The sequence below is a fragment of the Abramis brama genome (assembly GCF_963993115.1).
Source record: "Abramis brama genome assembly, chromosome: 11".
Lineage (NCBI taxonomy): Eukaryota > Metazoa > Chordata > Actinopteri > Cypriniformes > Leuciscidae > Abramis > Abramis brama.
The window spans coordinates 16059686-16075103 of NC_139973.1; the positions used below are offsets into that span (position 1 = coordinate 16059686).

Here is a 15418-nt window from a genome sequence, read left to right on the forward strand (position 1 = left end):
CTAGTCAGATTTGTCATCCTGAAAATTAACATGTTAATACAAAATTGAGGTTGGTGGGTTTTACTGGCATTTCAACAGATGCTACAGGTAACAATTATGGGTGACGAAAAAAGGCTAGTAAACATTTCAACAGCAGATTTCAATAGTGTACTTCACACCCCAAACCCAAATTTTCGCATCCTAATAACTACTCTAGGATTCAATAAATCCCCAAGAAAGAAAACACTTAGATGCATTCAGCAGGAAGCAGTGCACATTGAACACTGGAAAATCCTGACAATTCAGCAAGCAGCTTTCAGTAAACTGGACAAAGCAATGAGTTCTGATTTCAGTTTCAGTTTAAGACAGGACCATTCACAGAGAGATTTTCAGGGGTTTCTACTGGAAATACCATCCTATCCAAATAGGCTGTGTATTAAATCTCCTTTAAATCAAAGTAAAACACAGGACATATTTCCAGTTTAGCTTAACCTACAGGACATATGGCTACAGAAAATATGAAATCAGGAGTCTTTACATAATTTTGCCTCTAAAAACTAAAAACATAAAATGGACAGACTGATGGATGGACAGACGGACAAAGTCTTTAATTGGGATTGATGGATGGATGGACGGACAGTCAAATCATTTCTTGAAAAGTGTTTAATTGGGATAGATAGATTTGAATGTTTGATTAGAATGGATGGATGATTGGGATACAGGAATATATGGATGGATTAGCTGTGTCGCACAATGATAATGCATAGAAGGTGTTCTTTCATGTGACTGATTGAGCCGAGCGAGTGTTGGTACCTCTGGGTTGTGGTGGGCAGCAGCGGCGCAGCTGGAAGCGCAGGTTCTCTGTGCGCAGGTTTTGGCCCTGCAAGTGCTCCAGAAGCTCCTTTAGAGCAGGCCGGAACGTCTCAGTCCCAAACAGTCTGTAGCCCTTAGGGCTTGTTTCAATTTGGAAGTTCTTATACTGGGGAATCGGCCTGGACTCACACAGGTCCATCTAAAAGAGAGAGGAGAAATACATGACAGACAGAAACATGATTAAGCACAAAGGAAATAAAGACAAGAGAAATCGTGCATGAGAAGAATGGTGAAGGGAACAGGATTTGTTAAACAAATGTGAGGTGGCCATTAACTGATCCCATGTAAGATAAGATACATTTTTTCTTGGTTGGTGGGGAGGTGTTGGGTTTCTAAATGTGACTAGCTATATAGTACATAATGCTGATAACATTTAAAGTTTTTATTGTTGTTTATATGTCTATGTGGTGTTTTTAAAATGCTTTAAGACAAACCATGTGCATATTCATAAGTCAACACCATTGCTGAGAATTTTCTCCTTAAAACTGCAGTGAAAAAAAGATGTGGTTTGAAATGTTTCTGACGTCACAAACTGCCTTGTAACCAATCACGTCAACATGCGGGCGGGCGGTAGCATATCATTACCTATGCTCTAAAGCAGGGGAGTCTCAAGAAAAATCAGGTTATCCCGGTGTATTTTTCTGTTGATATTGGCAATATAGCGGGTGAATATGATTTATATGACGATGTTATGATGAACTATATGCATTTCTCCACTGACGTTAGTTACAAAAGTTTCTAAGGATATTGATTTTTAGAAGGCAGACTGAGATGGCGAATGGGAACATGGTTTGTGTAACATTACCAACACATTACTAACTGTTTGATAACACAGTCAAGCAAAAGGCTTATCATATTAATTACCGTTATGTGCCCGACGTTGTAAAGAGCAATACATAAATCGCACTACTATTCAGATACGTCGACTTGTAGAAGACCCTGTTTAATTCACTCTTCTACTTTTTCTGAATTCGTTTCTGGTTCAAACATATATGGCTGAATTAAACCAGTATTTCCACTTGCCATTGTGCAAGCGTTTACTGCAGAAAAGTTGAGCAAGTGGATCAGGTATTCTGACCTCGTGATTAAGTGGATACATTTAAGCTATTTTAAGGCATGAAGTAATTAAATATGTGATTTTGGTGATTAAAGATGAGATTTAAGGGATAAAATTATTGACTACAGGGGTACTTTAAAATTTACAGGAAACCTAGCACGACACTATGTGTGCACTTCAATTATTTGTTAACACATTCAGCCTTATTTAGCAAGCTCACACACCTTCTGTTGATCAATTCAGGTACATTCAAATAAATTCTATTTGTATAGCATGCTGAACAAGGGAGTCATCACAGAAAAGCAATGCAAGCAAACAGTGGATCAGTCTCTGATCCAGCTGCTTATACAGTGTAATACAGCTCTCTCGTTGAAAAATAACTGCCAAAGAAAATTATCTGAAAATGCATGCATTATCCTGGTCTAATCTGGTCCAAATTTTTTCTCAAAGATACAAACACTAAAGCAAGATCCTAAACTTTGGAAAAGCATTTTCACACTGACTTTCTGCCAAAACTGGGTGCTACAATACTTGAAAGAGAATCCATGCAATATATCATATGAACACAAACTATTTGTCATGCTCTGTGAAAGTGTACAACAAGAACCAGACCACTTGTCCTGTACAGGCTAAACGGACAGGACAAAGGTTTTCAGTTCCTAGCTAACAAAAATGGTTTTCAGCTGTTTAAATCAAACTAGACTTTTGTGTTTGGTGTGTGCATGCATGTGTTTGTACCTCAATGCAGACAACAGTCATGATGATGTAGTTATAATCTGTGCAGCTCCAGCGCAGGATGTAGGTTCCTTCTTCATTTCCCTCCTGACGGAGTTTATGAATTGCATACTCCGTGCTGTACAAAGAAAACAGACAAAACTAAGTCTTACAATTTTGAAGACAGCTGTAATAATACAAACTAATACTAATTAAAGTACCATTTATAATAAAGTTCAAAAGTTTGGGTATTTTAATGTTTCAAAGAAGTCTTTTATGCTCAACATATAAAAAAAATTCATTTACACAGTGAAGACTATGCATTGTTTAACACATTTGATTACTTTATATAAGTTATGTAGTATTTCTTATTTCTAGTGCTTGAAGATTTTCAGGTAGGTCTATTTTATTTGTGTCTTTGTTCTATTGTAGTTTGTTTTCCTATGTTTGTATTTTTTTTTTTTTTTTATCTTATTTTAGCACTCTTTTACTTGTCTTAAGTAAGCTTGAGGTTTTTTTTATACTTAGTTTTTTGTGATATAATGGGGAGAAGAATTATGAAATTTCAATGGCATTAACAATGTTGATATCATACCAGATAGGCCCATGACAGCCATTTTCTAAATTCTGGACAACTGATGAGGGTGCGACTTCAGTGCACAGGTAATGATGGGCATCTACAGTCAATCTGAAGTAACCGTCCACCATTGCAGCAAAGGACAGGGCTGCATCACGATAAAACAGATCCAACTCCTACAGAGGAGAGAAGAGAAATACATTTTCTGGATAAGAGCTATAATGTATCAGTTACTTTTTTTCACATGAATTCTGAAGTCAGTCCTGTTGATTTATCAATAATACGAGTATGAATCATCAGCTTTTCAAGAGATGTATGGAAGTATTACCATTTCCTGACCAGGTGCAGAGTTCTTGTCCTAACTTACTTAACACAACCACAACAAGTGACAAGATATTTTGATGATAAAATTCTACTAAACATTGCAATGATGGGAAGCACTGCGCATTGTTAAATCTAACTGGTCCAAAATCAGAATCCACATAAAATTACATTAAATATGAAATATGTTCTGATTGGCTTTGACAGTATAATATTCAACATGAATATATAAACTGCTTGTGCTGGAATTGAATTGCACCTGGTTAGGACATAGCGTTGCAGATGTTTGTCTCATTAAAATCTCATTGAAATGACAAAATTACCATGGTTTTATTGTCTTGTCTGTAAATGGTTACACATGACTCCTTAATGACAATGTGGGTGATTTCGTAAAAGTCTGAGAAAATTGTCCATCCGGTTTCTTTCTTTTTTTCAGTCTTCTGCTTGTTGTCAGCCTTGTTCTTTTTAGACTTGGGTTTGTCTTTCAGTATCAGAAGATTCTATTAAAATGGAATAACAAAAAAAAAAAAAACACATTGGTAACAACTCATGAAACAATTTATGACAAAATCCAATACCAAGTTTATCCAGAATTGCTGATTAACTTGTAAGCTTTTACAAATCTGTAAGCTCATATAATCTGAAGCCATAAACTTACCGGTACAAACTTTCTCCTCCAGGAGATCCCAGTGGTTCCGGACACTTGCACCTCATAGCCCAGTCCGTCATCACCTAAGGGAAGTGTGTGGGCCGGAGAGCCCTCACTCTCGCCTGATACTTTCAAGCTCTTGGGCTCAACAGTCTCTCGACCCAAGCCCTGGGTCAGCGTTTCCAGAGTGGACAGATATTTGACCTTCAGGTCATAGAGGGTTATGTTGCTGTCCTGGATGGTCTTGCTATTGAACTCATTGAGAAAATTCTTGAAGACATTGTTGATGCGTATGCGTGTGAGAAAGTTCCGCTGCTTAATGGTGCGGTTAAGACTGTCCGGAATGAAGCGCTTGTAGCTACAGATAGAGAGAAGGATAAAACCTGAATAAAACCACCTGCTTTAAAGATGTGGTCACATTTATCGTTGCTCAATGAAATTTTGTAAACAAAATCCAATCATTCCAATAGGCTTCATACATGCTTTTGACAATGGACCTGTTTTTGCATGCAATTTATTTGCAAAATTTTGCTAATGTGACCACACATCAAGTAAGACCAATCAGAATCAAGAATTCCAGAGAGCTGTGTAATAAAAGACTAATATTTGGGAGTGCTATTCTTATATTGTCGCTGTAGATCATTTTGCAGATGTGATGTATAAAGCAGATAGATTGTATGGGTCACCTGGTCTCAGCTCCGGCTCCTGATAAGGGCAGATCATTGCCCTTTGCATGATGGGTAATAGCCAAAACTGCCATTCCTAAACACTCGTTCTCTATCTCATGAAGCTCCGCCTCGTTCTGGGGAGAGCGCACAGGAGCCAGTCCCCTCAGGAAGTCATACTGGCCCTAAAACACACCAAAACAGTAAGAGCACAGTGTATGCCAAGCACAAAATGTTAATATGATCACACACGCAAGCTAATAGACACTAGTGTTCACACTGTCCCAGAGATATTTGAATAAGTAGAAGTGCTCCAAAAAAAGACATTTAAATATATATCAATTCAAAGAGAATAACCAAAATGATAACAAACGATACCACATGGGAGAGTATTTAAATAGTCATCAAGCCACAATGCCCCTGTAGCACAAAACGGGCAATATTTATTATGTTTACCTCAAAGTTGACATTGTGACATGGACAACCATGCAAGCGATATCTCAGGTGTTTCCTGAACTCACCTGTGCAAATAGGTAGTCAAGAGATGCAGCATCCAGTAGAGGTGTCCCCTCAGGCCCCTTCTGAGAGTTCAAAACACCTTTCTGTTTACTGAGTGAGTGTCTCCAAACAGGAGACTCCGTCTCGTTGGTGCCATGCCAGTTTGTGAAATAAAACCTGTGTAAACAAGTAAAATGAGTTGTCATAGAATTGACAAGTGTTTCTTGAACTAAGAAAATAAGAAGTGCCCAAGGGGTTGATTTGTGTTAAAACTAACAAACGCATTTAAACTTTTTCTTCCTGTTATATGAAGGTCACATTGGAACATTTTCAATATGTATTCATTTACTTATTGCTATTGTTAAAATGCCTTTCATGATAACATTTTATATTAATCAACGTAATATATATATAGTGTGAAAATACTTTCATTTTACCAAAATACAACCAAAGTTTTAACAAAAGTTAGTGCACTAGTTTACCAAGGAGGCAACAGCAGCAATGAAGATCATGCAATATGCAAAATTAAATATGAGATGCGTTACGTGAATAAAATGACAAATTTATAAAACAAAGTTAAAATATGTTTTGCATTATTGGGCAATATAGTAGGCTATATAGTAGTTAAAGAAAAACCCTTGTATATTTGTCAAAAGAGAAATGAAGTAAAACAAGTATACAAATATGTTCAAGTGTGTGTGTGATTATGAATGCAACAATAAAAACATGATGACAGGAGCTGATAACGTATTAATAACATGCCAAACAAACATTGTGACAAGGCTTACATTATGCAAATACACTAACATATGCTACACGCAATGTCAAATCATGCGTCAACAATCAACAGAAAAAAGAAAAACTACACAACCCCATTGCCACGCGAGCGAGAGCTCATTGTAAACAGGAAACAGCATGAGTGCTCTATGCCACAGAGGAAGAGAGGGTGCACAAAGGTTGACCATAACCTGTTTGTGCGCACAACAGGTAAGCTTCACACGGGGAGACAGCGATTCTGTACTTTCAAATACAGCGATTCTGCTCGCTTTGAATACAGTAATTGGCTCTTATCTTAGTTTCACTGGTGAAAAGGGGAAGTTCAGGGGATCCTTTGTTCTGCTTTGCAAAGATTCACATTTTATTGAACAAAAAAAATGTCTTCCACTGTCAGACGATTTGTTACTTTGTTTATTTTTTTATAGTGGAAACCCAAGCTTGGAAAACCAAGATTTTTTTTGTCCTAAATAGGGATTGTAACAGATGTGACACAGGTGTGCCACAGGGCTCTGTAAAGAGACCATATGCATTTCTAGCATTTGAATGAAAATAAACAACTGATATTAAAAAAACACTCTCATCAAATGATACATTTCATTAAACCAATCAAGATATGTCCAGGATTTTTTCCCTCTTCAAAATCACAATAAAAAAGAAATTCTACCTTATTATTGAACCTACAGTATAAATGTAATAGCGGTCCAGTCTGTAGTCCTAAAACTTGAATTTGAGCCATGGGTTCTCTCTGGAATTTCTAATGGGGTTTTTGAACAGCAGTCATCAATTTTTGTGTAAAGCATTTATTTGTGGTCTCTCACCTCATACGGTAGTGAAGTTTGATGCTGGTCTCCTCTGTGATCTTGAACACATGATTGGGAGCATACCAGAGTTCCTGGCTCTCTTCAAACAGTGCAAACAGGTTGTGGCACAAAGGTGAGATGTCTGGAGGAAAACATTTTCAAAATTAGAGCCTGATTCAAATGGTTCTCTTTTCTCACTAGATAGCACAATGCATCAGTACAGTTAAGAGGCTGATTAAAAAAAAACTAAAAAAAAAAACTAAATACACAGTTTGTTAGATGTCACCAGCGAATAACCACCTGAGATAATACATAAAAGGAAATAGTAGCTAAATGACTATGAGAAAAGTCTTAAAGGTATTTAACAAGCTTTTACTGGAACATAACACGAAAGTGTCAAAGGCTGAACATCTCCTGTACAAAAGGAAAAAGAGACAATAAATTTGATATTAGTTTTAAACCTGATGAAAACAAGAGTCAGATCGTAAAGTTTGGGGAATTTTAAAATACAAATTTTAATATAATTTATTTGAATTAAATATATAAATATATAATATATGTAAAAAATAAATTTCTCATTTAAATGATAAATGAAAAATACAAATCTCATTTCAATGAGAAATGTTGCCTTGACAACAAGCTAAAATAAAATCAGTTTAAGAAGAACAAGAAAATTGGATTACTCTAATTTTGCTTTGAAATAGGTTCCTTAACTCTTTTTTTTATTTAATGTTTTTACATTTATAAATTTGGCAGACACTTTTATACAAAGCAACTTAGTTAATTCAATGTATACATTTATTCCTTGGGAGTCGAACCCACAACCTTGGCATGGCTATGCTCTATCAGCTGAACTAGTAAAAAACGTATTTAAAAAAAGGGGTAGGACAGAATTCCTAACCTTTGAAGTAAAACCAGTGGCTAGCTACTGGGTGTGAAAATAAACAGAAACAAACACCATCGTAGTTCCTCTCCAGCAGCTGCCTTCTTGTCTAATATAAACTTCCCTTTCCTATCTCACTGTCCAAGCCAGCTCTTGTCTTTGGCCGCAACTTTGAGGAAATTCTGGACGTGACATTTAAACCCAGCAGCCATTTTGTGGCTTAATACTGATCAAGAGCCAAAGAGATATGCTGTTCTATTAGGAGATGGAAAGGGATGGACAGGAAGAGTCAGTCGCAGTGCTTCTCATCCTAAGGTCAATGTCTCATCACCCATGTCACATGATGACACCAACAGTAAAAACCCTTTAAGTTCCTCTTTTGTATTCTGTGAAATGCTGATGGTACAAAAAACCCATTCCTCAATCGCACAATCAAAATATGAAACCGAATGCATGAAGAATGTCCCTTTTTATATGCCTATTGACTTTGAGCTGTAAAAACTTTTTTTCAGTAGTCCATTTCCCTTTCTATAGCACAGTGTTTCTCAACTGGTGGGTCGCAAGACTGTTTTGAGTGGGTCACGGAGTGTGCATTCAAAGAAACAGCAACAAGCGTAATTGTGTTTTTCTGATGCGAGACTTTTATTTTGAAAGATGTGAGTGAAATTGTCAGACACCGCGCCAGAGAAAAACGCGATGTCCTGATTCTGTCCTTCTGTTTCGGTGTCTCCAGTCAGATGAGATGTCGTCAGGCTATATGTCAGTGTCATTATTCTAACGTTATTTTCGTTACAATAAAAAGTCTCTCACCACAAAACAACAAACTTCGCTGTCCTTTTAGCCATTATACTGTGCTTGTAGCACACGCTCTTCAACTGCACGCGCAAATGCGTCAGGGTGCGCTGTACAGTATCACTTAATTATAAACAAAGCGCAAAAGAAACAACGAGCATGCAACATCATAGTTATGCTGTCAATTAGTCATGAAATTACCAAAAAGTACCAATAAACTACATAACTTGTACTTTGTGTGTTAGCCGGGAAGGATTCGCATGCAGGTACTGTGCATGATGTTCATTCTATTCATCAGGAGCAGTTTCCATTCGTTTAATTTACAATTTATGTTAGTGTTGTATATTTACCATGGTGTCTGTTGTTTCCCTTATCCAAAAATGCCACTTTATTTTCACATAGTGTGATTTTGTATATTTTTAAATGACTGTGGTGGCTCGTACCAACTTATTAACTTTGTTGTTTTAATACAAACTAGTTTGTGACTGCTATTACTTCCTCATAGCCTTACTTAGATTCATAAGGATTAGTCATATTAGTCAACTTATTTGTATGTTAACTAAAGTAAGACGGTACTTGTGTGTGTCTACTGTTTTTGTGAAATAAATTTGCTTGGTTTTTCAAAAGCAAATGTATTATAATTTGTGTTGTCTAATTGTTTATATACACATATATAAAATATTTTTTGAGGAGTTAGCTCAAATTCCTAAAAAAAATTGGGTCGTGGCTTAACCCTCTGGGGACCAAGGTGTTTTTGGGGCCCTTGAGATGTTCTGACATGCCTTGACATTTGTGCTTTTTTCAGTTATTTATAAACATGTTAATGGCAAAGGTGTAAATTCACTCTATATAGCACAAACAGGGCTACCATAATATGCAAGCAACGTGTATGTAGATGTTTGTATTTTTAAGAGAATAATGTTTATGCGTGGTTATTGGAAAAAATAAAAATGAAAGTTGCTGAAATAAGACCACAAAACACATTAAATATGTGTCCACAAGACTTTTGACTAATGGATGTTGTTGCTACAAGTTCTGGCTTCAAAATTATGTGAAAATAGTCTTGCTTTATCGTTCACAAAAAAAAATACATTGATTTAAATGGTGTAAAACAGGTTTTGCTTGGAAAGCCAATATGCGAGGGGGGCGTGAAGGAGGAGTAGTTTACACCTGAGAATACAATGTCCCACCCATTATGTGTAATGAGCCATTCATTCAAGTGTGACACTGACTGAGCCACAATGCAAGGACAAAAGATATATTTAGAAGAAGACTTATATTGACCATTTAAGATTTCGCTTACATCTATCTTGTAAATATGTTTTGCTATTTTATTAAAAAGGTTACAATTACAACAATAATTACAATTTCAACAATATTTCAAGTGTACTCTTTCTTTGTAAAAAAAAAAAAAGATTATAGGCCTACATTTTATCATATGTATTCATTAGTTTGAATATAGCCAACATTGGAACATCTAAATCAGTAAAAACTGTACCCAAATCTAGTTAACAAAATGTTGTCTTTCATACTTCGCCTGACTGTAATGTTGTTTTTATGAAATATTAGGGCATATAAATGTTAATTTGCAGTTTAATACGTTGTTTATACAAATACATTTTATTTCAACATATTTCAGTCGATTTTTACTCATCTCAGTAGGCTATAGCAAAGCACTTTATTCTTTCACACACAGACGCGCGATTCATATTTAGGCTAAACAGTCTTTACAAATATGTACCCTTCATTCATCTCACAGAAATATTATAGAAACGCGATTCATCTTTTTGCGGTTTACATAGGCCTACACTAACGTTATTCCATAACGTTATTCCACATTAACACTTGAGAAAAGATAACAGCCTACCTCACTCCTCAGCGGGATCTATTGCTCCTCATATCAGCACTGTTCTGAGGAAACTTTTCTCCATAAGGTAGTCTATATTATGCCTCACTCGCAGCGCTTTTACAGCTGATGTGGGCGTTTCACAGGTCTGAAATGGTTCTCAGAATTTGCGTTTGAATAGCACGCGCTCTCCGGGGAGTGGTCACATTACTTTTGAATGAGCTCGTAATGAGCTCGACTGGAATCGTTCTCTTTTAATACAGAATTCACAAGCTGAGAATATTTGTTTTTTATAGAAATTACTTCATTTAAAAGATGCGATCTCAAGCTTTATGCCCGTGGGTTTGTTTGCCTGTTTGACTGAATTTTCGCGGAGTTATAGATCATTTTCGAACGCGTTTCAAATTGGAGTTTACTGACAGAGAGAGTGCAGAAATCGCATCATGTTAATTTTTCTTTATTTGGCAAAAAGCAAAACACTTTATTTTTATTGTGAGTATACAGAAAAAAAATAGAAACTGAACAGGATCGATTGATGTATTACACGAAAATGAAAGATCAAAATTAACAGAGCATTTAGTGTTTATTTTACATTGCTAAAAAAAAAACCGAGCAAAACGCGCGGGCGCATTTTTGGTCCCCAGAGGGTTAATGACCATAGGAAAATCTTGGTCACAGGCCCAAACCAGTTGAGAGCCACTATATAGCACACTTGATACTGATAGAAAAGGAACAAAAAGAGTACACTACAAAAAGTGTACATGAAATCACAGATTTGTGATGAAATGATACATCACTGCTAAGAAAACAGACCATCATGATCACACTATGTCCTGAGAGATGCATAAGAGGGTGCTCTAAATAGGCGGCCGTCCAAACACTTACGGCATTTCTTGGCAGCCTCCACGCACAGGTCCTCCGCAGTGTGGCAGTCTTTGAAGTACTCGAGCTGGTGTGTTTCAGGCAGGTAGAAGTGGATCTCTAGTCCTTTCCTGACAGTCGGAACGGTCATCTCTGCCCTCCTCTGTTTTTTCATCTTCCCACATAGCTTGCCCAGCTCCATGACTGTTGGTTTAAGCATCCAGACACTGCAGGATAAACAGAGGTAACAGAAAGACTTATTGATGAACTGTTGGCCCCTGCTATGATGATAAATCATTTAACTTATGAAATAGTAGCCAATACGATTTAAAAATTATTACATTTTAACACAGTCATGCCTAAATGAACCATACAATAATAAATAGATTTGACTGATTTTGAAAGAAGCATCTTATGCTCACTAAGGTAGCATTTATTTGATAAACAATACAGTAAAAACAGTATATTATGAAATATAGTTACTTTAAACTATATAAAATAACTATTTTCTATTTCTATTTATTTTAAAATGTAATTTATTCTTCTGATGGCAAAACTAAATTTTCAGCAGATATTACAATGTTTACTGCCACATGATCCTTCAGAAATTATTATAATATGCTGATATGGTGCTTAAGAAATATTTATTACACTTAGCGCAATTGAAACTGCTTAATATTTTGGTGGAAATTATGATTTTTTTCAGGATTTTTTGTAACATTTAGAAACAAGTGTTTTTTTTTTTTAGCAAGGATCAGGATGCCTTAAATTGGTAAAAAGTGATAGTCACTTTTGATTTATTTAATGTGTCCCTGCTGAATAAAAGTGGACATAAAACAAAAAAAAGAAAGAAAATGTTCCTTTTTTTCTTGTCATTATGAGAATTTGATTAATATTAATGACATTACAGACAGAGTAAGGTCTATTAGATTGCATTTGCACGGCAAGGACAAATGCACAGTTTTGAAATTGCCACAAATACAATGTTATGTCCACCTTCACTTAAGCTGACTGTTTACACATTAACAGCTCACTAAGACAAGCATTTTAGCCAAGATGTCCATTTGACCCATATGAGCGGGAATATGCATGTGAATATTTGAAAGCAGCTGCCTCTCAGTCAGCCAGTCATGATATTTTCGAAAGGCAGCGTTGTTAATATTTTAATGGACAAGCTGGACTGGAGGGTGTTGAACCCAAATCCTGGGACTTTACGAAAAGGCAGTGAAGTGGATTAACAGCTGACAGCAGATGAATACAATGGCAGCAAACAACAATGGATGACGACGGACACACAGGTAAGTAACAGCAGCAGTATATCAACAGGTAAGTATAACAAAAAGGACACAAAAATAGGGAAAGGGAAAACAACATATGACTTTTCATTGCACGTTAGATATACTTTTTTTTTTCCATTATTGCCCTTCAGTGATTCCGCTGTTAAATAAAAGGTTTTCTTCTGATCCCAGCACGAATAAAGTCTATTTATACGGTAATGTCGCAATTTGCATTTTCTAATTATAATATAAAATGTGCCATTATTACAATTTTGAATGTTCTTTGAATATACTGTCCACCATGACAAAGCCAAGTCCTGAGTCTAGCTGGAGACCATTACTTTAACCATATAGAAGTACAACATACTTGATGTCCTCACTACAGGCGCCCTCACATGAAGCAATTTAATTCAACCAGTCATCCTACGGCGAACATGAGGGAGGGTAAGATGAACGTTTCTCGCATCTGAATCAGATGGTTTCGACTCAGTGGATCTCCCTTCAGAACCTGCAGGTCAAGACGTGTTTAGATGTCAAGATCCCTGCAGGCATGTGAAAGGACTTTCCTGAGATGAATGAATGCAAAAGCAAACTGTGCTGAAGAAGAAATCTAATTGCAACCATTTAATGACCACATTTGTCTTTAAAGTGGCTTTAGCGAATTCAAGAAGCTGAACAAACTGAGACTACTGGTTTGGCTTTATGAAATATTAGTATAATGAGATCACAAATCCACTCCACATTCATCACCTCACAGCTTGGGCAGAAGGTACTTTTGAATGATAGGGTACGATTTGTTGTTTCCCATTACTTATTACACATTAGAAGAATAAATAACATATTTACACCGAATAACACCGGAAAAGTCAAGGAGCCTCACTATCTTGAAGGGAAAGCTAACAGGAAACATCTTTAACATCCAAGGCTCTAAGATCCCAACAATCCAAGATCAAACGATCCGATGCCTTGGAAAGCAGTACGACAGCTCCCTAAAGGACAGCGGTAATCTCACTAATACCAAGACCCAGTTGAACACCTGGCTCAAGGCAATCGAGCACAGCCAACTGCTCAGGAGGTTTAGGGTGCCTTCACATCTGTAGTTCGCTTCATTTGGTCCGGACCAAGGGCGAAAAGTTATACTTTGTAGCATTTTTCAGGCGTTTTGGTTCCTTTTCACACCACACTGATCGCTCTGGTCCGAATCAGTTTATGAGTTGATAAAACGAACCAGAATGCAGTCAAGTGACAATATCCACATCACTCGTTGGCCAAATGTGTCTTGAACACATTTCCATAACGGCACTTCGATTGGTCAGAATTAACGTGCGGGAAAATTCCAACAGAACTCCCGGAAGTAAACAAAGAGGTGGAAAATCCGGCAGACAACACGCCGCTGTTTACTATGGAGAGACGACTGCGTGGGCTGATTGTATCCTTGGTCATATTTTATTATATAGTTTGTCTACACCACTTTAGACAAACAATAACATTTGAGAATGAAGCGAGGATGCGGCTCGAAAATAATGTTAATAATAATTTCTATCAGACTCCGCACCTCCTCACAACTCCAAGTTTGTCCGCGAGCTGCCATGCTTAAAGTGCAAACTGTCAACAAACATTTCTCCTCATCCTATAGCGCAGCTGACTACGGCAACTGGTTTAGTCCAAAAATGCGCAGTTCTTTGGCAGTTGGTTCTGTTCGAGGTCGGATCACGTTCTCGCCACAAACGAACCGCTCCAGAGTTCGTTTCAAAGCGTACCGAGACCTCCTCGTACGCTTGTTTGGTCCGCTTTTGGTGCGCACCCGAGTTCGATTGCCGCATTCTCACCTGCCCAAACGAACCGCACCAATGGGGAAAACGAACTCTAGTGCGATTCAACCAAACTAAATGAGGCAGGTGTGAAAGCACCCTTAAAGTCTGGTGCTTGCAGTATGGCATCATACCCAGGCTGCAATGGCCCTTCCTACTTTACGACTTACCCATGTCCCAGGTGGAAGGAATGGAAAGACTGTGCAGCAAGTTCTTGCGGAAATGGCTGGGAGTCCCCCCATCATTCAGCGCAATCAACCTGTACAGCAAGACCTCCAAGCTTCCCTTGCCAGTTTCATCGGTGGTCGAGGAGTTTAAAGCCACCAAGGCAAGGGCAGTCAGTACACTCCTCTCGTCTGAAGACAGGAGAGTAAGACACGCAAGCAAGACCCTCAAATGGAGCAAGGCTGATGCCAGAGCCAGAAGAGGCCTTGTGGTGCAAAGAGTCTGTGAGGCAGTAGAGGAGCGCCAGGTGAAAGCGATCAGACTTGCCTCTCAGGGTAGATCGACGCAGTGGGACCAGGCACAGGAGCGGCCACTGTCGTGGAAGGAACTGTGGCAGACCCACCAAGGGAAGTTGAGCTTTCTCCTGCGCTTGGTGACTGACCTGCTGCCAACTCTAAGAAACATAAAGATCTGGGGCGGAGAGGAAAACCCATCTTGCAACCAATGCCGAGCAGCCTCCTGTACCGGTTGTCCAAAGGCATTAATATTTAGTTTGACCTGATTTTTTTTTTTATAAGGGTCAAGCATCTCCTTCAGGCATTTATTTGTACCCGACTCGTCAGAAACATTCCAACGGCTGTTTCACAAGGTTTTGCAGTTCAATAACAACCATCAGTCAGTATCGGTGATTGATGCTCTTGTCTCTGCAGTATCTTGTTTTTCTGCTGATATCTCGACTTGCATAACAGAAACATTACTGACACCCCTCAACCAAGTCTGTAAAATGGCCAAACATTGCAAGCAATTCAATGTATAGTGACAAGCTTTCCATTTAGTTCCTTTCCTTAGAAGTTCTCCTTTTCAGATTCTTCT

At 37.7% G+C, this 15418-nt stretch overlaps 1 protein-coding gene across 1 annotated transcript in view; it reads right to left on the reverse strand.

Annotated features, from left to right (window-relative positions):
• The window catches only part of jak1 (Janus kinase 1), a 40898-nt gene that overhangs the window by 21501 nt on the left and 3979 nt on the right, over positions 1 to 15418 (reverse strand). Inside the window, exons 2-10 of the mRNA XM_084128731.1 lie at positions 11317 to 11519; positions 6929 to 7052; positions 5357 to 5510; positions 4857 to 5020; positions 4180 to 4528; positions 3845 to 4021; positions 3219 to 3376; positions 2648 to 2762; positions 793 to 991 (exon numbers count right to left, since the gene is read on the reverse strand). Of these exons, the coding sequence (XP_083984857.1) occupies positions 793 to 991; positions 2648 to 2762; positions 3219 to 3376; positions 3845 to 4021; positions 4180 to 4528; positions 4857 to 5020; positions 5357 to 5510; positions 6929 to 7052; positions 11317 to 11512 (1636 nt within the window). The 5' untranslated portion in view covers positions 11513 to 11519. The remainder of the gene's footprint in view (positions 1 to 792; positions 992 to 2647; positions 2763 to 3218; positions 3377 to 3844; positions 4022 to 4179; positions 4529 to 4856; positions 5021 to 5356; positions 5511 to 6928; positions 7053 to 11316; positions 11520 to 15418) is intronic.